The sequence below is a fragment of the Eleutherodactylus coqui genome, chromosome 9, assembly GCF_035609145.1.
Source record: "Eleutherodactylus coqui strain aEleCoq1 chromosome 9, aEleCoq1.hap1, whole genome shotgun sequence".
NCBI lineage: Eukaryota > Metazoa > Chordata > Amphibia > Anura > Eleutherodactylidae > Eleutherodactylus > Eleutherodactylus coqui.
In genome coordinates, this window is record NC_089845.1 from 53,357,801 (window position 1) to 53,383,802 (window position 26,002).

The 26,002-nt window shown below is 43.1% G+C and overlaps 2 protein-coding genes across 3 annotated transcripts in view; one reads left to right on the top strand and one right to left on the bottom strand.

Annotated features, from left to right (window-relative positions):
• Positions 1–3,391: 3,391 nt before the first annotated feature.
• On the bottom strand, positions 3,392–25,982 carry TPMT (thiopurine S-methyltransferase). Of its 2 annotated transcripts, none has more exons than XM_066579413.1 (10): positions 25,864–25,982; positions 23,354–23,459; positions 15,716–15,837; positions 15,303–15,395; positions 15,065–15,197; positions 12,584–12,636; positions 11,895–11,969; positions 7,508–7,593; positions 4,899–4,943; positions 3,392–3,703 (listed from the first exon to the last, which is right to left on the bottom strand). In XM_066579413.1, the coding sequence occupies exons 3-10, from the start codon at positions 15,826–15,828 to the stop codon at positions 3,588–3,590; spliced, it is 714 nt and encodes a 237-aa protein (XP_066435510.1). In that variant the 5' UTR covers positions 15,829–15,837; positions 23,354–23,459; positions 25,864–25,982; the 3' UTR covers positions 3,392–3,587. The 2 variants fall into 2 exon arrangements, with proteins under 2 accessions (XP_066435510.1, XP_066435511.1); XM_066579414.1 differs by having other exon boundaries at positions 23,354–23,409; positions 25,864–25,947.
• The window catches only part of KDM1B (lysine demethylase 1B), a 56,299-nt gene continuing 56,219 nt past the window's right edge, over positions 25,923–26,002 (top strand). The window contains exon 1 of the mRNA XM_066579409.1: positions 25,923–25,987. The gene's annotated coding sequence lies outside the window, so the exon portion shown is untranslated. The remainder of the gene's footprint in view (positions 25,988–26,002) is intronic.

Below are 26,002 nucleotides of genomic sequence, written 5' to 3' on the forward strand. Positions count from 1 at the left end.
CTGATTGGTGGAGCATTGAAACACCCCTTAGATCCAGAGCATAAACTACCATGTTTCCCCGATAACACAGATCTGCGACTAAAAAGCTGTTTGATTATTTTCAACTAATTTTCATGTATTTTGGTGTGCTGAAAACGAAAAAAAGTGAAAAAAATCCTAGACGTCAGGATTTACCGCAAAATTCTTTTCAAATTTAGCAAATTCTTCTCAATTTTTGGTATTTCTTTTTTATCTTAGGGTTTTCAACTAAATTTAAAGTCAAAATCACTATTAATTAATTCCTATCAGTGCATTTAAGATATGCAATGCCAAAAAACATAAACTTTCAAAGAAAAGAACTTCTAGAGTGAGCTGATGGAAATCAGCATCAACATGTTGCAAGCTGACCGCGCAGGCTCTGACATGCGCGGGCTTGATTCAATTTTTTTTTCTTGGTTCCTGCCTGTGGTACTATTGTATCTTGGCACCACTGGAAGTATGAGTGGAGACAAGATACAGGGTGCTTGGCAGGGCGGTGATGCCCCCAGGAGCTGATTGGCTGCCATGAGCAAGGTCCTAGGACACCGCAGCAATCATTCTCCCCGGAGCAGCCGTCCCCCTTCCTTCTCCCTGTGGGGGAACTGGTAGGCGGCACCTGCGCTGACAGTGTGATACTGAAGCCGCTGTAGGAATCCCCCTGCTGTGTAGCTGTGTCCTCCCATCTCCTCTGGTGAAGCCCTTGCGCTGTGACTTACGAAGCCGCAGAGCATCTCTTCTGGCCATCTGCTCTCTCCGCAAATATGTCTGTGCCGCCTCTCAGCTCTGTCCCAGACGCCGGCTCTCTGCTGCTGTTTCCGCTGACAGCGCGCTCCCAGCAGAAGAGAGTTTTCTATGTCTATAGGACAGTCGTGACCCACAGAATCACTGCATCAAGAAGAGTTGGCAGCCGAGGGTGTTCACAGTCTGTCAAAAAATATCCTCTGAGAAACTTTGGTACCTCCACATAAAGTTCTTCTATCACCTCTCCATGTAAAATTGGGATTGATAAAGCAATTCATGAAATCACTTCCAAGAGATGGAGAGTGCTTCAAATATTTGGTCACCAAGTTTCCAGGCCTCTCGGAGGCAAAATTGAAGGAAGGAGTGTTCGTCGGATTAGACATTAGAAAGTTTTTCAAGAGTTTGTCAATACCATGACGGATTCTCAAAAAGAAGGGTGGATTGCATTTAAAGAGGTCATAGAGAAATATTTAGGCAATAAGAAAGATCCTGACTAGAGATGAGCGAGCGTGCCGGTGGGGGAAAGCGGTGAGTTGCGGGAGTGAGCAGGGGGGAGAGAGAGAGATCTCCCCCCCATTCCTCCCCCGCCGGCACCCAAATCTTTAGAGATGAGCGGGCAGGTACTCGCATAAGGCACTACTCGCTCGAGTAGTTTGCCTTAGCGAGTACGCTCGCTCATCTCTAAAGCTGACTACAAAAAGATTGTCGGACGAATGCTGAAAACATTTCAAGCTTTAGGTTGCCTGATGAGTTTGAAAGTGCATTTTCTCCAATCCCACCTTGACTACTTTCCTGAAAATTTGGCAGCTGTGAGTGAAGAACAACGTGAATGATTCCACCAGGACATTAAAGAGATGGGGAGAAGATACCAGAGAAAATGGAGCATTACAATGATGGCAGACTACTGTTGGATGCTTCAGAGAGACATTCCAGATGCTACTCACAAGCATAAATGTACCAAGAGGAGCCTCACAGCGAAGAAAAAAACAATTTTAGTGCGTTTTAGTGAGCTCATTTCAGTTCAAAAATGATTTTCATGTACAATTTGTAATTAAAAATGAATTTTCTAAGTCTATTTTCATTTATTTTGAGGTACTGCCTAATTTAACAGAGAGAACTGAATTGTCAGGAAACATGATGTCCTATGACAAAACGGAGATCCTTTTCGGATTCAGCGTACCGAAAAATATAAAGAGTATGTGGAATAACCAAAACAGCTCTTAAAATTTTTTTTTTTGCAGACCTGTGTAATAAGCCCTACCCTGATTTTCAGGGAGGGAGAATTGAAAAAGAAGCCCTAGCTACGCTACATGTTAAAAAAACAAAACAAACAATACTCACCGAGCAGCCGGCATTCCGGTCGCTCGTGCTGGGCTGCGGCGTTGCTGCAGGCTTCTGTATCCTCCGGCACGCCGACACAACAGTTCTTCCTGGTAGCGGGGCTTGAATACCCTGCTTCCAGCAAGCTAATTCTGTGATTGGTTAATCGAGCGCCACATCAGCGAATGAAAGACGGCACTTGATTAACCAATCACAGCCATTCAATGATGTCATTCAATGAATGGCTGTAATTGGTTAATCGAGCGCCGCCTCTCATTGGCTGACGCGGCACTCGATTAACGAATCAGAGCATTAGCTTGCTGGAGGCGGGGCATTCAAGCCCTGCTACCAGGAAGCACCGCTCTGTTGGCGTGCAGGAGGACATGGAAGCCTGCAGCAGCAGTGGAGACCAGCACGAGGGACCCGAACGCTTGCTGCTAGGTAAGTATTATAGGCCTCCCCCCCTGAAAATAAGACACTGCATCTTTTGAGGGAAAAATAAATATAATACAGTGTCTTATTTTTGGGGAAACACGGTATAACAAAAGGGCTCTCCCAGAATCACAGGAAAAACAGATTTTGCTTCACTTCAATGGGCTCATCCAGTGTGCTGAGGTAGGGCGACATGGTTTGGCTACGCAATTAATTTTTTTATTAACTCAGAAAACCCTTTAATACATTTGTCGCTTGTAGCCAGGCGCAGAGCTCATGTAGACCTGGGTTATGTATACCGGAGTGTGAAATACTGGTCTAAGTAAATAAACTGCATTATGCTTCCAAAGGTAATTTATCTCATGTTTAGTTATATTTATGCCTCCCTACTATAATATAACTTAGTAAGCTTGATGTTTATAGATCCTTTTTAAAGCAACCCTCTGGTTTCAGCACATAAGTCTGTTCTGGGACTTTAGGGGTATATTACCTACAGTTGTACTACTCTGCTGCCCGTCTGCTTCACAGGTTCTGGATCTGATTTTCAGGCATCCAGGGTGATTACTAGCTAAAACATACTGTGCGCTGCTCTCTGATTGGCCAACGCTGATCTCGTGATCAGCACTGGCCAATCAGAGAGCAAATATAGTGCATTGGTAGTATAACACTACTCATTAACTGTAGGGGATTTAGTAGCCTGAAGATTGCTTCGGCCCTCTTCAACTGCCAATAAGGGGATTATGAACTAGTCGATTGAAGTGATGGCATAGAAGAACTGCAGTTAATATGCCATCTCAGGCCCCTCGGACAGAATTTTGTCCCAAAATTGAAGGGTCACTCTAAGGCAGAAGACATCTGCTGTGTGAATAATAGGCAAAAGTGAGGAAATATAATTTATTGATATTAAAAGTATTAGGTGTGACTCCTTGTTCATTACATTTTTCCAAAGCAGTAGTGGCAACAAATAAGGAATGTCTAAAAACCAAGAGCCAGGAAATCATTTGAACACCAAATTAGCAGGCCTGTATTACTAAAAAAAAGTTGGCCAAACAAAATCAGGGTGCAGCTAATCAGGATTACAATCTTGGTGTGAGGAGGTAAATCTTTTCAAAACAAAAGTCGAGTCCCCATTGTTTCTGCCTGTCAGTAAGTGCATCAATCTTCTTCAGCAGCTTAACAGTACATGAAGGACCTAATGAGAGAGACAGAATATGGAGATGAGCATAGGAAACGAGCACAAAAAATTCCTGTTTCGAGGATAACCCTTGCCTTTTTTGTGATGTTTGCAGCTGGTTCAGTATCTTCCATTCAATTCTCTAAAGTGTTTATGCATACACAACCAGCCCCTGACCCAGAATTGGGACCTTGACTTCATAGTAACACAGTGTGTAAATCTAATGCAGAAGTCCATCCAAATAAGCCTATTCTCCTCCAATATGAGTCCAGAGCAGAGCAAAAATTCCCAATTTTCCTCCCCACCTACTAATAAGGCATTGGACTTAACAAACCAATTCCAGTAATCTAGTGACTAGAATTTGTAATATAATCACCCAAGAAGGACATCCAGTCAATTCCCCTTTTAAATAAATGCTTTCATTGAATGGACCACGACAGCTGAGTCAAACCCACTCCATACATGGCAGGTACCATCTGTAAAATAGAGCTGCAGCGGCCGGGATCAGAGTTATTTCCAATCCCAGCTGTTAACCCTTCAGAGTCTTCACTGTTGAAGCCAGAAATTGGCTGCAGCGGACATGTGGGCAATGAACGTGACATCATTGGTCCCCGTTTCAGCAGAGGTGATTAATGTTTTTTTTGTATAATCTACTCTGGGATCATTTTTGTAAGCATCAGAAAACCCTTTTAGGGTATGTTTACAAGTAGTGGAAACGTGATCTCAATTCTGACCAGCTCAGGTCTTCTTAGGTTTATGTGTTCTCAAATTGATGCTGTTACGTGCATATACTACCGATACAGGCACTTTCGTCACAGTTACCGATGATGATCACACAGCTCCTGTCACACATTTATAGTAGAGAAGATCACAGCTCATCCACCTGACTGTATACTTATGGTCTGTACGTTATTTAGGCAAATATAGAACGTAACGACAATTAAACTGTCCCCCAGCAGTTCAAAAGTCTAGCCTCAGCTAATGCTGTGCTGATGCATCATGGGATTGATGTGAAACAAAGTAAAAAATCTGAGCCTCAACATGGTGCCTAATAAGCATCAGACAGGAGGCTACACTGCAGGGAGGTGGCTGAAATACACAGAAGAGACCTCCAGAATGTGACAGGCAATCAGATGTGGGGGGTAGGCATGGAAAAATGTGTTTTCACTGGCGTGTTCCTTTAAGTGCAAAGTACTGTCATGCAATTACTCACCAAGAAAATTTTCTATATCAGATTCAGGCACGTAAAATGGTGGGCCTATGAAAAAAAAGACAAAACATGGTTATGCCTGCCATTATAGTCTCCCATTGTAAAGTGTTTTGGGGCCACTTGTACCTGGAACACACCACAAAAAAGTCTCATGATGCAGTTAACGGAGTAAGGCCTCTCTCACACAGCCGTTTTTGCACAGCATTTAGCGGGTGTTTTCTACGCCTGCTAGAAAAACTGCACTAAGCCTCCATTCATTTTACTGGGGCTTCTCGGATGAGCATTTTAGCGCAGTGTTTATAATATACACTAAAAAAAGGAACGCTGTATATTCTATTTTTGGCGTTGCAGCATGTTTTGAAGCCCTACATCGCCCATTGAAATGAATGGGGTGCATTACAAGCATTTTTTATGCTGATTACTGTGCCCCTGGGAATGGAAAATAATGGTGGTGTCATCCGTTTGCTATGTCATCAAGGCCAACTTTTAATCTGCATATTGTGACAAGGGGGTTTACTCGTGCATAAATGGCTACAGGAGACTTTGACTTCTTTAAAATTGGCGCCTGCCAGCATTTATTCTGCAGCAAACAGCAGTAACACAAACCCACCATCACTACCCTGCGCAGGGTGTCTAGAGGGCATCCTCCTCCATTAGACATGTGACGGTTCCCACAACTGGTCCATGCCGGACCTCCAGCTTGCAGCACTTCAGCTCTGTTGCGCTAGTGCTCTCCCCTTAAGTGTGGCAGGATGCTTTTATCTCACTTCCTGTCATACCAAAAGGTGTTAACTCTTTCCTTGGGTACCAGAAGGCGTGTCTGCAGCCCTTTCTGTGTACTACACGTCTACAATATCTATATATATAAAAACGAATGTCTGTCTGTTTGTCCTTTATGCGACCATTTATTCGATCGCTATGAAACTTTGGGAAGTTGTGGAGTACACTCCCGTAAAGATTTCTGGCATAGTACATCTAGCCTACGATAGGCGGCACGCATCTGCTGAACGTTTCGCGAAACAATTGCTGGATATTGGCAATGGGAAGATGGCAATCGACAGATTTACACAATGTATCACGTTGCCCACAAACTTTTGTAAGATGACATCAACCAAACACGAATTGATTCAAAAGGTTTTTCCAAATATCGCGCGGAATTACAAAAATCATCAGTGGCTCAGTGCACGGGCTATATTAGCAGCTACCAACAACGATGTCAATGCCATCAATTTCAGCATTCAAAACGGAATACCAGGCGAAGCGACAACGTATAAGTCCACCGACACTGTGATGAATCAAGACGAAGTGGTCAATTACCCAACGGCATTCTTGAATTCACTCGATTTTCCAGGTATGCCACCGCATATTTAAACATTGTAAATTGGCGTGCCTATCATTCTTCTCCGAAACATCAATCCACCACGACTTTGCAACGGTACAAGACTTTCGGTGAAAAAGATGATGAACAATATCATTGAAGCTACAATTTTAAATGGGAAATTCATGGGGGAAGATGTTCTGTCGCCATGTATTCCAATGATCCCAACAGATATGCCATTTGAATTCAAACCTTTACAGTAACGCTGCGACTCGCTTTTGCAATAACCATCAACAAAGCAAAAGGACAATCGATGCCAGTGTGTGGGCTAGATTTGGAGAATCCGTGCATCTCACATGGACAACTATAAGTGGCCAGCTCATGCCTCGGAAAAGCTTCAGATTTATTCAAGTACGCACCAGACGGAAAAACAAAAAATATTGTGTATCCACAAGCACTCGATTAAATACATAGAATTAAAATGGCACTTTGAAATGTTTTCCATATGAAAATGAAGAAGTTTCAATAAAAATGACACAATGTCAATTCAATGTTATCAGAACGAGTTTCCTTGAATTTCCTTTCTTCAGATATCGCAGCAACGTGCGACAAGTATGCTAGTAGTCAGATAAAAATCATTTTTTAAAAATGTTTTCAGTTATTTAAAATTTTTAACCATTTGCTTTTTTATGCTTGCAATGTACTCAATGTATTCTCACATAGATTATTGCAAAATTGGACTATGATACTAATGTAATATATCTAATGTAACATACAGCAGAAAGCTAGGTTTCCTCTGGCATAGGTTTCAGGAGTAGATTCACAGGTACAAGATGTGACAAATGTATCAAGAGGCTTGCATCTCTTGATACATTTGGCTCAACTTACCTTAGCGACAATTCTCCAAGACCCGCGTATAAAACCCCAGTCTTAGATAAATATGCCCATATGTCTATATAAGAGTTTCTGAGCTGCTTCTGAGAAAAAAGTGGAGCTACAACAACTATAAAAATATATTAAGAAATCAATACAGAATCTTTAACCTAAAATGACACGATGATAAAAAGTGGAGAGTTACTGTAAAACAGACAAACATATTGACAATGCATCACAATACGTGGCACTACTCCTTGAAGCCCTTGAATATTCCTTTATTAACCATGAATGGCCATCTCCACCTTCAAGAACATTTCTGAAGCTTTCGATCAGGTAGTAGAACTATGATGTGAAATATAATGGGTCTATTTAAATAACATAGAAAAGCATAAAGGACATATTTGTCATCTGTTCTCACCTTTAATCAATTTAGGGTCATATTCAAATGTTACAAGTAGGTAACGACAGTCCTTAGCCATAAGGGACAACACAACATTGGCATAACTGCGGAAGGAAGAATAAAGATGTATGTCAATACAGGAGTCTGCTCTCTACAATACTAATCAAAGCTGGCGAAAAAAAGGTATTATTAAATCTCTGTAAATAAGGGGTTTTCACATAATATTTAAGGATGGTTTCACACCTGCGCTGGGGGTTCTGCTTTCCTGCTCCATTTGGGGAGCAGGAAAAGGGGAATCCCCGGGGCCGAACAGCTCTGTCTTAGGACAGAACCGAACAGTGCAGAACAGACTCCACTGACTATAAAAGGGTCCGTTCGGTTTCCCCTCAGCTGACTGGTATACAGCGCTTTTTCTTTCGCTATTTTTTGCTGGATCTGCGACAGAACCTTTGACTGGAGGTTCCAACGCACATGTCAAACCACCCGTACTTCTACACTCAAATAAGATAACTTGAACAACATAGCCTGATGTTGTTCTAATACTAGGATTTCCTTGAAGCCCCATGTTTATACAAGCTAATCGCAACTGATCCAGCCATGAAGAAAGTAGACGTATTTAGAAATATAAAAGGTTTATATGCCAACACTACATGACAGAAATCAGAAGGACATGTTGTCATTATACCTTGGTAGTTTTACAGTACAGGAGTTGGCCCAGTAACTTCAATAGTATTCTAAAGTAAAAAATAAATACCTAGCCGTTGGCTCCTGAACTGAAGAATTTAGGTGCCAAATAAATGTTTTTAGTTGCCAAATTTAAATACATCTATGAATAATGTTATAATAAAATAAGACTAAGGCCCGGCTCACACAAGCATGTTGGTACAACATATTCCGCACACGGGTCTTGCAGCATAATACACTGTACCAATCTTCCATAGACGCCCATGTTACCGCTCACACAACTTGCGCAATATATGCGTGCATGAAAAATCACAGCATTTCCCGGTCATAGTAGTAATATATGTTTTCTATTATATATATCTTTTTTTATGTTTCTCACATCAGACTAGGCTAATACTCATATATGTCTACCTTCTTAGTAAAAAGGTTAAAAGGTTAACTTGTTCAATATTATACACTGATATGTGCAAGCAAGATGCTTGCACATACTCCCACACCTCTTTCCTAGGAGAAAAGCTGTCTGAGAGCCCTGGAACCCCCTCCTTTGGATTCCTTAATTCGGGCAAGGATATTAATATGTCTATTTTGGTTTTGTTTATAAGAAATCACGTGTTCTAGTAGTAGAATACACCTTAAGGCGTTAACATATGTCAAACCATTAGCACATAGAGCCAATCATGAGTTATGATTTCAGGGGTATGTACTTCTGTTGTTGCATTATTTGGGGTATATTTGTTATTAAAACCCGAAGCATATTGCCTTTGATAAAGATGTGTGTCCCTGGCTATATATGTGCATGCATACACTTCTCATAATCAATTACAGTATAGTGAAGTCAGAGGGAATCCATTTGGTTCCCATAACATCCCATGTTGGTGTGTACTACATGAGCATACATGCGAAGATAGTACATGACGATGAGCAGCATGCAGCCAGTACGCAATGTCATTGCATACGGATTGCATGCCACGCGCATATATTTTGTAGACTACACCCTGTGAGATATGCTCATGTGAGTCTGGCTTAACTGTGTGCAGTTCCCTGCGTCTTTCTGCTTGGTCTCATTCTTAATTATATCTGCTTGTAAGAATATAAATATAATATTGCCCCCTATGTACAAGTATACAGTTACTTTAACCCTTTTCAATCCAATTTGTATCCTGGTTTTCCTAGGGGGCTTACTCTTTTTCTGCTGTTATACAACGGCGCTATATGCTAGCTAAAGCCAGTACTAAATGAGGTGACACGTTGGATAGGCTCCGACAGCAGAGAGGCTGGCAATATACAGTAAGAGAACCCCAATGGGCGTCTTCCAACATTGGAGCTGTACAGCCTTAAATCATAATGTCTTTAGATGTCAGACAGTGGATTGGAAAGGATTAATACTGCTTCTATGTACAAGATTATACAGGCAGAAATTCTTGTTAACAAGAGGTGGGGAACCCAAATGCAATGACTACCAACTAGAAATGAATGTTTGGTTTGCCCACCTCATGTTGACAGGAAGACTATCGTTTGTCCCTATCCTATGACTGACTTGTAGCATTACCTTGCTTAAGAGTGAAGCTGGTCTTCCGAGAAGAGTATATGCATGAAACAGAGGCGACAGATGAACCCGTCAACTCGTGTGCACCCAGCATGTATGAGGGAAGGACAGAGCTAAGACACTATTTTCCCTTCACTTCTCTCCCCCCTCGGTTTTTCTCCTCTACCTTGTTCCCCTTAGCTCCTGTGCTCTCTTTCTCACTTTAAGGCCGGCTGCACACAGCCGGATTAGCATTGCGGAATCCTGAGCAGGTCTACAGATTTAGCAGCAAATACTGCCCATAGCAAGCTATGGCAAAACGCTTTCCCCTCTACAGAAGCAAAAAATTATTAGCGATTTTCTGCTCGCAAAGGGAAAAAAAAATTGCAGCATGCTCTTTTTCTGTGCGGATTCTGAGTCAATGGAAGCTATCCGACCCGCGGCCCGTCTGCGGTGACATTGTGGAAAGGTCCTGGATTCCGCTTCATCGTCTAGCAATGACGTGGAAAAAGCCGGGAGTTAAAAAAAACAAAAACAAAAACAAAAACTGTACTGTGCATGTCCAACGTCAAACCGCGCAGACCATCCTCAGTACAGAAGGAAGAAAAGTCAGGTACGCGCGGATGCCGGTTGGGCACATGGTTGGATTCCGCTGCGGAATCTGACCAAGTCGTGTGTAGCGGCCTTACCCCTCACTGAAGTCATTACTTTCACATCACTTCATCCTTGTCCCTTCTTCATACCATGATGAGCACACACCGCTATAACCTGCGATACCTGCATGTGTGCACTCGCAGCTAAGTACCAGCAAATCTACTTCTCACACCATTCCAGAAGCTTGGAACAGTTGTGGATGGTACCGTGTTTCCCCATAAATAAGACCCTGTCTTATATTTATTTTTGCCCCAAAAGAGGTGCTAGGTCTTATTTTCAGGTGATGTCTTATTATACTTACCTAGCAGACTTAGTCTAGGTCCCTCCCACTGCTCTCCGGAGTTCCTACGCGCTTCTTGCAGTCCTCGGCCACCCACAGAAGATCACTTCCTGATTCTGGGAATCTGACCCTGTGCCTAGCTGGTGACCTCGGTACCTGTCTTCTTTCTTCTATATCCATATTGCGGATGGTCTGGACGGCTCACCGTCAGACATGTGCAGTACAGATTTTCCCATACCGTCACTAGGCGATGATGCGGGTACCGTGACCTTTACGCAATGTTAATTGTGTTAGGGCCGCAGGTTGGACGGCTTTCATTGACTTTAATAGCATGCTATTGACCATTGCATTGGTATTTGCTGCAGAACTCAGGGGCAGATACCCACCCCAAATTCCGCAATGCAAATCCGCCAGTGTGCAGGCGGCCATAGACTTTCGTGGTATATGCATATGATATTCCATAAAGGTCTAATAGATGTGGGTCCCACCTCTATCTCCACAATGGAGGTCCCTTATCCTGCCAGGTACAAGCAGAGATTGAATAGAGAGGTATACATGGCTCTCTTCATTCAATTATAAGGCATTTACTGTAACAATAGAGAAGTGATAGAGTGCTGTGGACATTTAGCCTCTGGCCTGGATGTAGCGGCCGCTTCACCAAACGCAACAGGGATTGGAAGACTCCTGTTCTGAAGACAGGTGCAACTATCAGCCATTCATTCCCTATTCCACGGCCACGGACAGATTCCGCATGGGGATCCCGCATGGAATCCGCCCGTGGCTGCGACCCTGCGTACCTGTCCTGGCCTCTTTTCTTCTGTACTGCAAATGTTTACAGAAGCGCCGGCGGGCGCACATGCGCAGTACAGTTTTTCCTTTTTTTAAATCTCCTACTTTTCCCACAGAATCTGGGACATTGCGGACGGGCCACGGATCGAACGGCTTCCATAGGAGCTGTTCGTGTGGGAACTGCAGAAAACTAGAGCATGCTGCTATTTTTCATCCGCAAGCGGAAACTGTGTGCATGAAGAATCATTTTTCCATAGCATGCTTTGGAGGGTTATTGCAGTGGAATCCGGAGGGGGCGCCCACTTCGGATTGCGCAGCAAAAATCTGCCTGCGGTCATTAGGCATAAGGTTGGAAAACTCCTGTAAGAAACCAAAATGCATACAAGATGAATAAAGGAAAACAATTCAGATGTGTTTATTTCCCAAATATATAGATCTTTTAATAGATTTAATAACTGGATATATTAACTAACCGTTGTCTGTCTTTTGGGTTCACAGCTACCATTGCTCCTCTGTCCCATACTCCATCAAACTTTCCAATGACTGAACTACAAATGACAGAATCATTAGAAACAAACAAGTACTCATTTATAGCTATGCATTTCCAATGTCCCAAATTCCACATAACTACAGCATACCTGCACTTTCATATCAGTTTTCAGAATAGGCATTTGTGTGTGCACATGAGGAACAACACTGTATCAGGCCATTATATGATTTGTATCTTGCATGTTTTTGAAGAGGGGAAACCTCTTCAGACTGTATATACAATTCTCAGTTGTTTGCTGCAGAGTCTGGGTAAGTATCTCTGCCTTCACCTAACACTCCTCTCCATAGACTTTTTGGGCAGCATGAGACAACAACCCGCCTCTCTCACTCCCTGTTCCTAGATGCACATTACAACAGGCAGTGGGCAGCAAAATAAAAGGAAGGGAGACCCCTAGTGGCCAGCACTTTAGTGGGATGTTTTTCAGCACAAAAATCCAATTTTAGGTAAATAAAGCGATTTCCATGTTTGCTAGTTATCACATTGGCTATCATATTAACACACGTTGTCTCAAAGTGCAGTGACTCTTTAATTTTCTTAGTTTTTTTAAAATAAAATATTACTAAAATCAGTATTCTGACGTACTGTAAATATTCTTATGGAGCGGGTACTTACTCAGTTATGTCATAGATACTGCAGCAGTACAGTGAAATGTTCCCAGACGTACTCTGAAAACAAATAATACACATATTAAAAGAGTTTCCACTAATCACTAAAGTTTTCACAATGTGAAATATTACTGTTGGCCAAATCATTAATTTATTATTAAAACTCTTACTTCAAGCGCTGCCATTCCCTGGTACACACCAATGTCCATCTTCTGTGTCAGTCTTAAATATCCCACATTTTTAGGGATCAATTGGTAATTTAAGAATTGATACATCAGAAACCCTTGGGATGCAAGAGTATAAGCTAAGATTGATTATCCGGACTGATTCAAACCCTCCCATTGTGCCCCCCCCCCCCCACCTATATAGAGATTAATATACACTTACAGTTACGTTAAATCAGAAGATGCCATTGTACTAAGAAAAGAATAAGGATTTGTTCACACTCTGCCTTATACATATATCTCCAATCTATCTAACGTCTTTGGATTGCACATGTCAAAAGAGTGTCTTTTGGCATACGTTTGGGTGATATGCATTGGCATATCTTCCTTTTAACTGTACCGGAAAGCATAGCTTCAGTGCATGCATCAGATTTTCCTGGTACTATAATCCAAATAGATGCAATGGCATCCATAAGGTGTAAATAAGTTGTATGACTACTTTCCATTACAGTAATCACAGCGTTTTGTTCCTTCTCTTGGTCGTCAGATTGTTGGAAAGTATCCATGGTTGCTATAACCCGCTTGCTTAAGTGATGGGAACACTAGGTTTGTAGTTAGTTACTTACATGCACGTGATGTATGCACTAAGGCTGGGTTCACACAGGGCGGAATCCCGACAGAAATTTTAAGGTTTTGCTGCAGCGAAAAAACGTAGGATTTCCACTGGGAAAGCGCAGCTTCAAAACCCACGACACTTAGCTGCGGGTTTTGGAGCAGCTTGGCTGCATGCTTTTCTGCTGCGGCTGGCACTTCCATAGAGAAAAAAAATAGACATGCTGCGGCCGGGGAATCCGCGCCGCAGCGCCAGCTGATGCCGGCTTTGCCATGGCGGATTGGCTGCCCCATGTGGACAAGATTTTTGACAAATCTCGTCCACATGGTTGGCTAATCCCAAGATTAGCGGCTGCAGGCAGATTTGCCGCAGTGAAATTCCGCACGGACCTTCCGCAGCGAATCCGCCCTGTGTGAACCCAACACAGAAAAAGTTGAGCCAGCAGCATAAATGATTATTCCAATAAGGATCAGACCTGTGTGCAGTCGCCAGTAAGGAGATCCAAACCAAAAAACTTCCAAAGCCAAAAGTCCAAGTAAATAAGTAGAAACTGGCAGCACTCCAGGATGCAGTAAAATCAGATGATCTTTATTTTCCCATCACCCACAGACAGCGATCGTGTGATTTTACTCCATCCTGGAGTGCTGCCAGTTTCTACTTATTCACTTGGTCTGTGTGAACCCAACCTGAGAGTTTGCCTCACAGTGTACACAATATACTAGGTAAATACCCACTGCAGTCACCGCTTTGTTTTTAAATTTAGTGCAGCTCTATGGGATAATTATTTTTACATGCAGACATGTATCTCATTACTAATTTAATGCAAGACACATCAGGCGGTGTGATTTCACTGTGAGATTGGTTATATGGTCTCTGATTTATGTATATATACCCCATACTTGTCTATTGTTACTTGCTTCGCAAAGACCCAGATGGGGTCCAAACATTGCAATTAGGGCGCATTTAAACCAGCGAGTACAATATCGGTTTGAGAAACTTGAACCAATATCTCACTTGCAACCCTGTGATTTTGTAAGAGAGTGCAATGTATTTTGCGGGGAAAAACAATAAAAATAAAATAAATAAATAAATAAATAAATAAATCGCACTCACAATGCTGCACTTGCATGAAAAATGCTCATGAAAATAGTTTCCTATTCCCTATGGGAGCAAAAACACATCGCATTGCACTTACATATACATGCAAGCACAATGCGTTTTCTTTCCGCTCCTATAGGGAAGAATAGGCAACTCTTCCAATGGACTTGCCCAAAAATAGGACATGCTACAATTTTTATCTCGCAGTGCTGTGAGAAAGAAAAAAAAATCCCACATGTAAATGCACCCATTAAAAACAATGGTCTCTTTTCCCATGCGATTTTTATGCATCTCGCAAAGCACAAAAATCGGGGGGGGGGGGGGGGGGGGACGGACGGGACAAAAAACAAAATAAAAAAAAAGCACGCCCATTTAATGCACCTTTACTGTAATGGAAGAATAGACATTTATACAACCTTCTTACACTTTACGGACACCGTCGCAAGTGTCTACATTATAAATTGTCGCCCAGTGAATTCTCGTTGAAAGGTGGCTTTTGCATTCAATGCATGACCCAATTACAAAAAAAAATGTATAGAGTTCTGCAGACATTTTCAAATTCTGTAAATTCAATATGAACATAGTTTTGCTTGCACAAGAAAAGTTCACTAACCTTAAATACTTTAGCACCGGGGATCCCAGCTACAACTTCTTCAGTGTAAGGGATATCTTGTTCAGTAAAAAATTCCCTGAGTCCCATTTCACAGACCTCAACTCCAACAATGTTATGACCCATGTCAGCCAGCCTGCGATGAAGCATAATTAAAAGAATCGAGTTGTTAAGAGGATTTAGAATATTGTTTACATTCAATTATTTGCTATCATTACAGCTCAACATTATCTATATGTACCATTTCATGTCCACCGCCTTGCCACAGAGAGGAAAGAAGATGTTCATTTGTGTCCTACCGTCTTGCATTTCATTCAAGAATTCCGCTAGTAACCTGGGTTAAAAAAAAAAAGATAAATTAAATGAACAGGGTAAAAATGTCATTTATACAATATTGCTTAAAACATTCATTTAGAAATGGATCCTCATCTTCTATGGTCAGTGGGTCATCTAGTTCTCAGGTCCCCAAATCTCCGATCCTCCACTTTACTATATGGTAAGTAAATAGAAGAATCTTGTAAATACAAGAAGTTGTTGGAAAGTCTTTTTGGAACACATTGATCATCAAGAGCGAACATTCGTCAGGTAGGGTACTTATTCAATTGTTGCATAAATTTAGAACTGCCCTGTTTACAGCTAGCTTTAGATACTTACGGGTGAACATTCGCTACATGAAAGCCAATATTCCTTGTTTCCCATTTCTCCTTCCAGTCTTCATGTGAAAGTACCCTGTTCTGTACTGCTCCACTAAATTGAGGACTGGACATAATTTGAAGCTGCGGAAAAGAAAAGAAGAAATGTTACACTGTCAAGTAAAGTTTAGGGTAAATACATTCACAATGAAACGGTTGAGCACAATATTCTGAATAGCTGACTGGAAGTAGTGCTATGACACCTTGAATTTTAGAAGTTTTGAGCTTCTCCCTTATGAAGCGAAAGCACTTCGCATTGATGTGAAATTCGTAGCACATCATCATTTCAATAGTCGTTGCTTTAACAAAGGATTTGCAGCTGTGGAAAAGCAGAGTTGCTTATGTAGCATTACTATCAGTGGCAGGAATGTGTCATTCTTCTGGACTTTAAAAGTATCGACACTTCTAGTTTTACTGTAAAATATAATCTATCTCATATATACAGCAGTCAGTGTTTGGATTTCTTCATGTCTGTGCTACTGCTGATACACAATAAAAAAAAAAGGACACAAAACGTGATTACCGAACGTATGATTCAAGGTGAGAGAGTTACCAGACATCTATGTGCAATTACGTGAAGATAAAAACATTTTTTCAAAGTCACATCTTTTAGAATATCCTTCCCGTGCCACCAAGCGAAATATAATCTGATGATATCTTTGGTAGCATGGATTAAGATTGTAGTCTGGCATGTAAGGAAGAACCCTTGAACAATGCCGGTACATCAGGGTTGCCCAAAAGGGGAGTTAGTAGACCCGTAATAGACACCAAGTTTGAAGGTGTGGCAAAGCTATTCCAGACATCAAGTAGTTAGCGTATTTAACAATGATAAATCAGGAATTTGTCTCTGTGTGTAGGGTGGGAAGTTTAGTCCTGCTCCAATTCTACCCATAATTTAAAGGAGTGTTTGTGAAAGATATCTAACACACATTTACATATATCAGCTGTATGCTAAATAGAAAAATTAGGTAAGCCCACTCCTCCCGTCTCTTTGCAACGTATAAGTGTCCCAAGTTTCAGACGTGGTCTGGTACCCCCCACCCCCATACAAATTTCTGAGTGACTTTGCAAATATAATTCATGTATGACTTAGTCAGATGGGTAGGGTTTGAAATAAGTAGAGAAACTTTGGGAGAAAATCAATTTTAAGGGTATTACTCCTACCAAACCATGAAAGTGTAAGATGATGCCACCTCTGAAGGTTTGCCTCGAAGAAAGAAAACATGGGCTTGAAGTTTAGGGCAAAAAGCTGATGCGGGTCAGCTGTTAAAAGAAATTCCCAAATATTTGCTAAAATCCTCCCGCCATCGGAGAGGGAATGTGCACTTTAAGTGAGCTACTTCTTCTGCCTAGAGGGTTACGTTATGTTAAGAATCTCGGATTTATGGATGTTAATTTTAAAACTGCTAATACCGCCAATTTTTTTCGATTCCCTCAGTATAGTTGGCAACGCTATCCTAGGGTTTGTCATGTAGATTAAGAGGTCATCGAGAAATAATGCTAATTTACGTTCTGAGGTTCCCGCTTTGATCCCCTTATCAGAATTTTCTCTGAGAGCGTTTGCCAGTGACTCCATTACTAGGATATATAGGAAGGCTAATAGAGGACCATCCCTGTCTTGTACCATTCTTGATCTTTAGATAACATTGCGTTGACTTATACCCAAGCTATTGGATGGCTGCAAAGAGCCATGATCCAATTTTGGAACCTGTGGGTCCAGGCCCACTTTTCGCAGAGTCACCTATCAAAGTTGTGTGCCCCCAATATACAAGATAGGGTTCTTATGAGGTTGTCCCTTGCCTCTCGTCCAGAGACAAACCCAACCTGTTCTATGGATTAGGGACAGAATAATTGGCTGAAGACAAGAGGCTAAGATCTGGGAGAACAGATTTGCATCTATGTTAAGAAGGGAAATGGGACAGTAGTTGCTGTAGGTCGATGGATCTCTTCATGCCCTGAGTAATACCGTTATTATGGCTTGTAGAGCCTGAAGGGGAAAAAGGAAAGTTTTGGAGATAGCATTAGAGGTTTTGAGTAGAAGAGGAGCTAGCAGATCACCAAAGATTTTATAGAATTGAGGTGCATAGCCATTTGGGCCCGGACTCTTACCCATTTTTAGGTTTTGGACTACCTCAAAAATTTCAGAGTCAGAAAAGTCACAATCTAGCGTGTTTGCTTCTTCCTTCACGATACAGTCAGGAGCATACCTATCCAGGTATACTTTAACATTCCTACGGTTAAAATATATTACCTTTAATGTTGTAAAAGGGATTGATGATAAGATTGGAAGTTCTCCAAGGATGTCGGATGGTGAATGAACTAAACTCATTATGGGAATTAATAGAACATATATTAGAAAGGGATATTTTCGGATGGATGACCCTAGCTAACCACGAACCACACGTTTCCATATTTATAGAACCCTTTCTGCGCTCTATCCCTGTAACATAATGAAGCTTGGTCTAGTATTGAGAGGACCTGCTGGTGAAGAGCGGTTTTCTCAGCTCGTAACTGGTCTGAGGCGGTGGACTTACTATTGGTCTCTAGGGAATTTAGGGTCTTAAGAAAAGCCTCCAATTTGTGGGACTGCTGTTTCTTTAATCTGGAGCTGTGAGAAAAAATATTTCCCTGATTATGCATGTTAGAGCTTCCCATTGAATGGGGGCTGGTGTGGGGTCCGCCCTGTGGTCAGTGTGTAAATTTTGGATTGCAGTTCGTATGTTTTGAGGGCATATTGCATTGCTTAGAGAGTTGTCATTTAGATGCCAGGTATGCTTTGCTTTGCCCTCTGAGAAATGCTGGAGAGCTCTGCAAACTGGGGCATGGTCCGGCCATAGAAAAACATCTATGGAGCAAGTAGGACAAAGGTCTAGGAGGTTGTGGGATATAAATAGGTAGTCTAAGCGGCCATAACTGTTGCGGGCTAAAGAGTGACAGCTAAGGTCCTTAACTCAGAAATCTATGAGTTTTAGGGCACCTAATTCTCTTTTTCAGTCTACATAGGGCAGCAGAGGAAATGCCGGATTTACATGTGCTTGATTAGGAAAATAAACATTAGCTAGATTTAATACGTTAGTACCTACAGCAATTTTAAATAAACAAGTAACGTCCCTCAGGATCTATTCAAAAAGCAAGAAGTTGATGAGAAAAATGTTTGTGGATAGCTATGGAGACACCGAACGACTTTTTAGTTGGGTGAGGGCTATGATGCCAAGTTGTATAGTAATGGGTAGTAAACCTGGGAACATTGGACATTTAGAAATGTGTCTCTTGTAAGAGACCCTTGTATGTGACCCTGTTTCCTTGGTATCTTTAATCCCCTGGTGTTGTAAGAGCCAAATGTCATAATAATCGTGTCATTGGGGTCACTGCTGGATTCCCTGCCGCTGGGCAAGTCAAAGAGTGGGGGAAGGAGAATAGGGGAGGAAAGAAAGAGTGAAGGTTATGTACAGTCTGAAGAATACCCATCAAAGCTGGAAAAACCACTAGCTTACAGCCAGTGTTTCAACAACGCATGTAGTCAACCCTAGGTGGAGAGAAGGAGGGTAGTAATGGAGGAGCTCCATATCCGGCTCATACAAAGATAATTGAAACCCTTAAGGGTTAAACTATGATTACAAGCAACTTAAATTGGTGGAATTAACCAATTAAACACCTAGAATGTGCTATGAAAATATTATGTAGGAAATATGAAGATATAAAGTAGGCACCCAAATTATTAGACTATAAACCATTCTGATGAATGGTTTCCAACAACAAACAAGTAACTTGTCATTTTCTGTGCAAAAAATTTTGAGGACCGACATATGGTATCAGTGGCACTGGCACAGGAACAAACGATGCCTCACGTGCTATCGATCAGGACTGCTGAGCGCACAGGTCTCATGGTTCCCTTTTGTTCTTTCAGAGGGACAGTGTGTCACTGTGACCTAGGTGCTGCCACTGGAAACGGAGGCGGCCAATCTGGGAGTGAAATTATGACTGCCGATCTACAGTCTTTCTAAAGGCCCATTTAGACACGACTTTTGAGTGATAATCGTTGTGTCATTTACAGCCAAAGATAATTGCTCAAGATGAGCAATCACCTTGCGCTGCCAGCTGAGAATGCAGAAGACAAGCGGGGTGTCCCCGCTTGTCTTCTACATCCAAATGTTTTCTGCACAGAGCATCCGGCTGTTATACAGCCAAGCACTCCGTGCCAGGTATGGAGAACAGAGCTGGACTGCTCTGTTCTTCATACCCAGCCCATTATCAGGGAGCGGAATACAGCTGAAACAATAGTATCAGCTGTATCCTGCTGTGAATCCCTGATAAGGCTGACCGTCATCTTTCAGCACGATGTCAGTGCACTTACACACAACGATTATCGCTCAAAAGACGGCTTTTGAGCGAATTTAGAGCGATAATCACTGTGTCTAAATGGGCCTTTAGCCATGAGCTGAAAAGGGTATCCTCAACAGTAAGGTATATCCCTCTCCAGTAGAGCCTTAAGGGCCCTACGTAATTGTAGGGTGTGTCTTGCTAAGTTAGGCAAGATAATAATGCGATACCCTTGATGCTGTAGGTTAGCCGATTCTCGAGCATGTCTCGGGATAGCATCTTTGTATAAATAGATACGACATTTGAGATCTCTGGGGCGTTTCAGGTCTGAGGATTTGGGATCCAGGGCCCTGTGTATGCGATCGATCTCGATGGGCTTATCTGAAGAGCGTTGTAGTAGTAAACCAAAGAAAGCTTGAGCCTAATTGCACGTCTGGAATATCTTCAGGGAAGACAGCAGATGCAGAGATTGCTTCTCTGGTGCCTATTTTCTAAATTGTTAATTTGTAACAGGCTTCCAGCACTCTGGGTATCCTGCGCTCGTACAGCCTGGCTATGTGTCTCCAGTAGATCAAAAGTCTGTTCCTGAGACTCCTCTACAGCAGACAACCTCTGCCCAATCTGTTGCACTACATTTTGAATGAGTGCTGCAGCCTGCTTATTAGAGGCTTAAAAAGCGCTGGAAAATAGAGTCCAGCTCACTTCTGGGGGTATGGCTCTAAATATGAGCCTTCCAGTCCCACTAATGTTCTCCCTGTGGTATGGCAGCACTTGTGCTGGAGGAGGAAGTCCAGGAAGAGGGACACTGTGACCCATTTGAGGAATGGTGGGCATAGTGAGGTGGTAGGGCCGCTGCGGAAAAGTGGGGGTGGGGGGGAAATCTCTCTTCTTACCCCCATTCTAAAGATCGTGGGGGTCTTTGCTTCTGCTCCGGTGGAGCTCCTCTGTCTTCCCCACTGGGCGGTCAGGTGAAGGGGCAGGCTGTGTGTGCACTGAAGCCATCTTAGACGCCATGAGCGGAATACCAAGAAAGTACTCCATACACCCCCGTTTGACTTACTGTTAGAGGAGGTGCAGGACCCTTCCCACATCCCATGCTGTACCTGGCCACCAGGTAAGAGTGTGCATGATGCCTGGTAACTGTGTCTGAGCCAGCATATAGCAAAGCTCTCAAAATACACTGCGCATTCCACCATTCGCAAGCCAAGCCCCCTTGACAGATTAAAGAGTAACTGCACTTTTTAAAAACTTTTGAGGTCAGTGCGACAAGTCAAAATTTTTGATCAGTGGGGGTCTGGGTTCTGAGACACGTGGTGATCACTCAAATGAAGAGGCTGCAGCACTCACTAAAACGCTGTACGCTCCGGGGGTCCTCATTGCCTGTCGACACTTCTGAAGATGGACATATAGATGTCTGTAGAAGTCTATGCGTCCGTCTTCAGTTGCTCATTGGTGCCGACAGCTGAAGGCATATAGGTGGGCACTGCAGCCCCTTCGGTTCAGTAGTCTGCACCCGGACCCCCACTGTTCAAAGCTTTTAACATGCCAAAGGTTCTTTCAAAGTGCAGTTAGTTTAAATGGAGTGCAAGAAAAAGCACACAGTATAAGGGGTGCCAGCCACAACAAGTTCATTCTAGTGATCGTTGTGGGTCCCTACCAGTCTTCAACTGATATCATATAGTGAAAGCTATACAATTAGCTGAATCTATGACAGTTTAAAACTAAGATGCATAAAATGCTCCATAGATTGCTCTACTGCTTCATTAGATGTAATATAACATGACTCAGTACTGGCTTCTGTTGTTCACTATAAGCAAGAGCATGTTCATCTATTACCCGTTACACCTTGCCCTGCAGCCCCAGGACAGCAGCTCTAGTGGTTTACTGGACCCCGGATTACAACAGCACACGGATTCAAGTCTGATATGACGAATATGTTGGGTGGCTTTACACCTTCTGGGTAGAACATAATATGGAACTGCTTACAGAACTATATTCGTAATGCACCATTATTGTGACTAGATCACGTCACGAAGAGCATTGGTTAGCACTGTTGGCTTGTAGCCCTGGGTTTGAATTCAGCCAAGAACATCTGATATCACTATATAGTTATATAGAGCCTTTATATATATATACCCTTTAAGTATCTTTAAATAAAAGTTTATACTTTAAAAAAATATTATTATCGCCAATATACAAACATATAATAACAATATATGCATATATGATGCGTGTAGTCTTAGGCTGCCTGTACACAGGCGATTGTTCATTGCGTTACCCGTGGCGATAATCCGGCCACGGTAACGCAGTGAACGCTTTCCACAGAGTTGCCATAGAAAGTGTGGCGTCCACGAACAGAGAATCATAGTGATTTTCCGCTCGTGGGATCTAAATCGCGGCATGCCGCGATTCTCCGTGGTGAGCCTATCTGTCAAATAAACTCACCGCAGAGAACTGACAGCGGCCCCCATTCCTCCCCCGCAGCGGAATATCGCCGGCAATATTCCGTCTTGGTCGTGAACAGGGGGCCTTAGGCTGGTCGCATTCAACCGGATTTGAATTGCGGATTTTGCGATTGTATGATTCGCGGAAATACGCTGTTCAAGCAAATGCATTGGATTACACAATTCCGCTCACATGAGCAGGTTGGAAGTGCGTAATCCACTCACGGAAAATAGAATGTGACATTGATCCAATTGTACTCTATGGTCGCGCATATAGCGCAGCCCATTGCGTAGGGGCTGCAGGTACCCGCGTCATCGCTAACCGACGGAGCCGGAAATATAAACAAACTAATAGGTTGTACTGCAGTCGTTCAGTCTCTACGTGCATTTATACGGCACGACTATTGTTCAAATACCCGCAGGAGCGCGGGGTTTTGAACAACTACTAATGATAATCGTCCCATGTAAAAGGGCCTACAGGCCTCATGTCCACGGGCAGATCGGATTCCGGATCCAATTTAATTGCAGACGGGTCGCGGATCGGACATCTTCCATTGACTTTAATAGAAACTATCCGAGCGGGATCCGCACTGAAATGCAGCATGCTGCGATTTTTTTTTCCTGGATCAAAAGGTCCGTAAATCAAATCCGCATGCTTAATTTGAATTTCACTTGCGGACGCCCATGTTTTCCTATGTGTGGCTTGATTTGTGGATCTTCTGTGCGGGTGACCCGCGCGGATTCCACAAATCAGATCTGCCCGTGGACATTGGGCCATAGTCTTAGAAATAAGCTGCAATAGGAGATATATATATCCCAGTCGGTCTTTCTCTTACCTGTGATTTACAGTATGATGACGAGCCGCACTACCAGCAGGAGACTCTTCAGTAAATTACAAGTTACAAGGACAGGACAGTATAAGCAGGATGCCTGAACCCTCCCCTGGAATGCATATAATTAAGTTAGTCACCATGAACAAACACTTTCCAAATCTAGAATGTAGTCAGTTTATAGAACTCTAATAGGAAATATCTTGCAGACAATTTGTTCTATATACACCAGAGGTGTGTGCAGAATAACATTACAAGAACTCATACTTTCCCCAGTTGGCAGCGTCAGAGCACTTCTACAATCTGCAGATAAGCAAACATATAACTTCTTTTTAAAGGGGCACTGTCGTCTAGTCACGGCGGTGGCTACTCTGCATGGAACGAAGGCCCGTGTAGTAGACGGATCACACAAAGGTGGCTAGAAACCACAGTAATAGAGTTTCATGTGACGCCAGTGCCTCAGATTATCCAAATAAGGGAGATGGAATAATACCTCCACAGTGCCACTTATACAGTAATGCTGCCTTCCAATAGGTGGCGCTGTGGAGCTATTATTCCATCTTTCTTATTTGCAAATTACCCAGAGGAGCATGGATGGCCTTTTGAGTCTCCTCACTCACCGTCTAGGTGCTCTTCCTAAGGAGAAAAGATAGCATCTCTGACCTCAGATTATCCAGTAATGAGGAAATAAAGAGTCCAGACTCAAAGAGCTTTGGTAAAACCGGAGGCACATAAACAGTTCACACTTTGCAGATGTTACAAACAACTTCAACAGTTTTGCTGGTAACACAGCATTGACTGCTTAAAGGGGTTGTCCCGCGAAAGCAAGTGGGGTTAAGTACTTCTGTATGGCCATATAAATGCACTTTGTAATATACATCGTGCATTAAATATTGGCCATACAGAAGTTATATACTTACCCCCCGGTGTTGGCATCCCCGTCTCCATGGCACCGACCAAAGCCGCCTTCTGCCTGGATTAGACGCGCTTGCGCAGTCTGCTCTTCTGTCCCGTTGAATGGGGCCGCTCCGGCGTGCTCGCGCCGCACAGGTCTTCTGCGCATGCGCAGACCAGCTCTCCCGCGCGAGCACGCCAGAGCCGGACAGAAGAGGGCAGACTGCGCAAAAATTAAATATTTAGTAGTATAGTAAAAAAAAAAAAAAAAAACCATACAAGTTTGGTATTGCAGTAAGCTTACTGACCCATAGAATAAAGTTATCGTGTCGTTTTTGTTGCCGTTTGTGCGCCGTAGAAACAAAACGCACCGAAAGATGGCGGAATGTGGTTTTTTTAAAATCATTTTACTCCACTTAGAATTTTTAAAAAGTTTTTCAGTACATTATATGGTACAATAAATAGCACCATTGAAAAATACAACTCGTCCCGCAAAAAACAACAAGCCCTCATACAGCCACGTCGATGGATAAATAAAGGAGTTAGGATTTTTTTAAGGGGGGGGGGGGGGGGAGGAAAAAACGTTCTCATTTGAACGAGTCAACAACATATCCGCCTGTATAAACAGCTTGGCGTCATGTCCAGCGGCGGCTCAGATTACGCATGCGGGAGCCCGCAGCAGAATCCGCCCATGCCCGCCGCCGCGGACCCTCCTTACCCATCCGGGTCTTCTATCTTCTTCACTGCGGATGTGTGCGGAAGCGCCAGCCGCCACACATGCGCATTGGAGGGTTGTTTTTAAACTCCTGCATTCCCATTGAATACACGGCCCGTCCGACGGCTCGCATTGACTTCAACAGAAGTCGTCCGTGCGGGAACCGCACTGAAGTGGAGCATGCTGCGATTTTATTCTCCGGATCAAGAGGTCCGCCAATCAAATCCACATGCTTTATTTAATGTGCGAATACCGATGTTTCCCGATGGGTGGTTTGATTCGCGGATGTTCTGAAAATCAAACCCGCCCGTGGACATTGGGCCTAAATGGCCATTTATTTGCTCAAAATTTGTTCAAATGAATGAAAATGAGCGATAATAATCGTCCGGAGAAATTTTTTAAAAAGTTAGTATTCATTTATTTATCGTTATCGCTGACTTTCAGTCGCTAAGGCCCCACTTAGATTAAACCAATCACCGCGTTTACAGTGGATCGGCCGCTGATTGCAAAATCGGTTATTTAAATCCGGTCGTGTGAACGCGCCATAAGGGTAAACGCTCCCCGCTAGAATGTGAATTGCTGATTGAGAACCCAGTGGCGTTCTGCGCGGGCGCCCACAGCTAGCGGTGACACCAGCAGTCGTTTAGATGACCGTTGTCCCGTGTAAATGCGCCACTACTCTGACGTCATCCGCTCGTTCAGACCATAATCTTTTGGTGTAAACAGACTATTAGCTTTATAAACTGCATTCTGACAATCACCACAGGAGGGCGCCACCGCTGCAGAGTGACACACCTCGGGTTACCAGCAGCGCTGACTCCTCTCCCGCGTTCCCGCCGTGGTCACGTGGTGCTAAACTGGGCCCCAGCGCGTGCCCACCCTCTCTCCCCTTAGGCAGGAGGCTCACCTTTCACCTGATTGGCTCGCACTCCTGAGCTCGCGGGCTGACGCTAAGCTCCGCACGTACACCGGCGTGGCTACGTCATGACGTCCATGAACGTCAAGTTCACAGCCACCGGATGAGGCGGGCGGTAAGTACGGCGGCT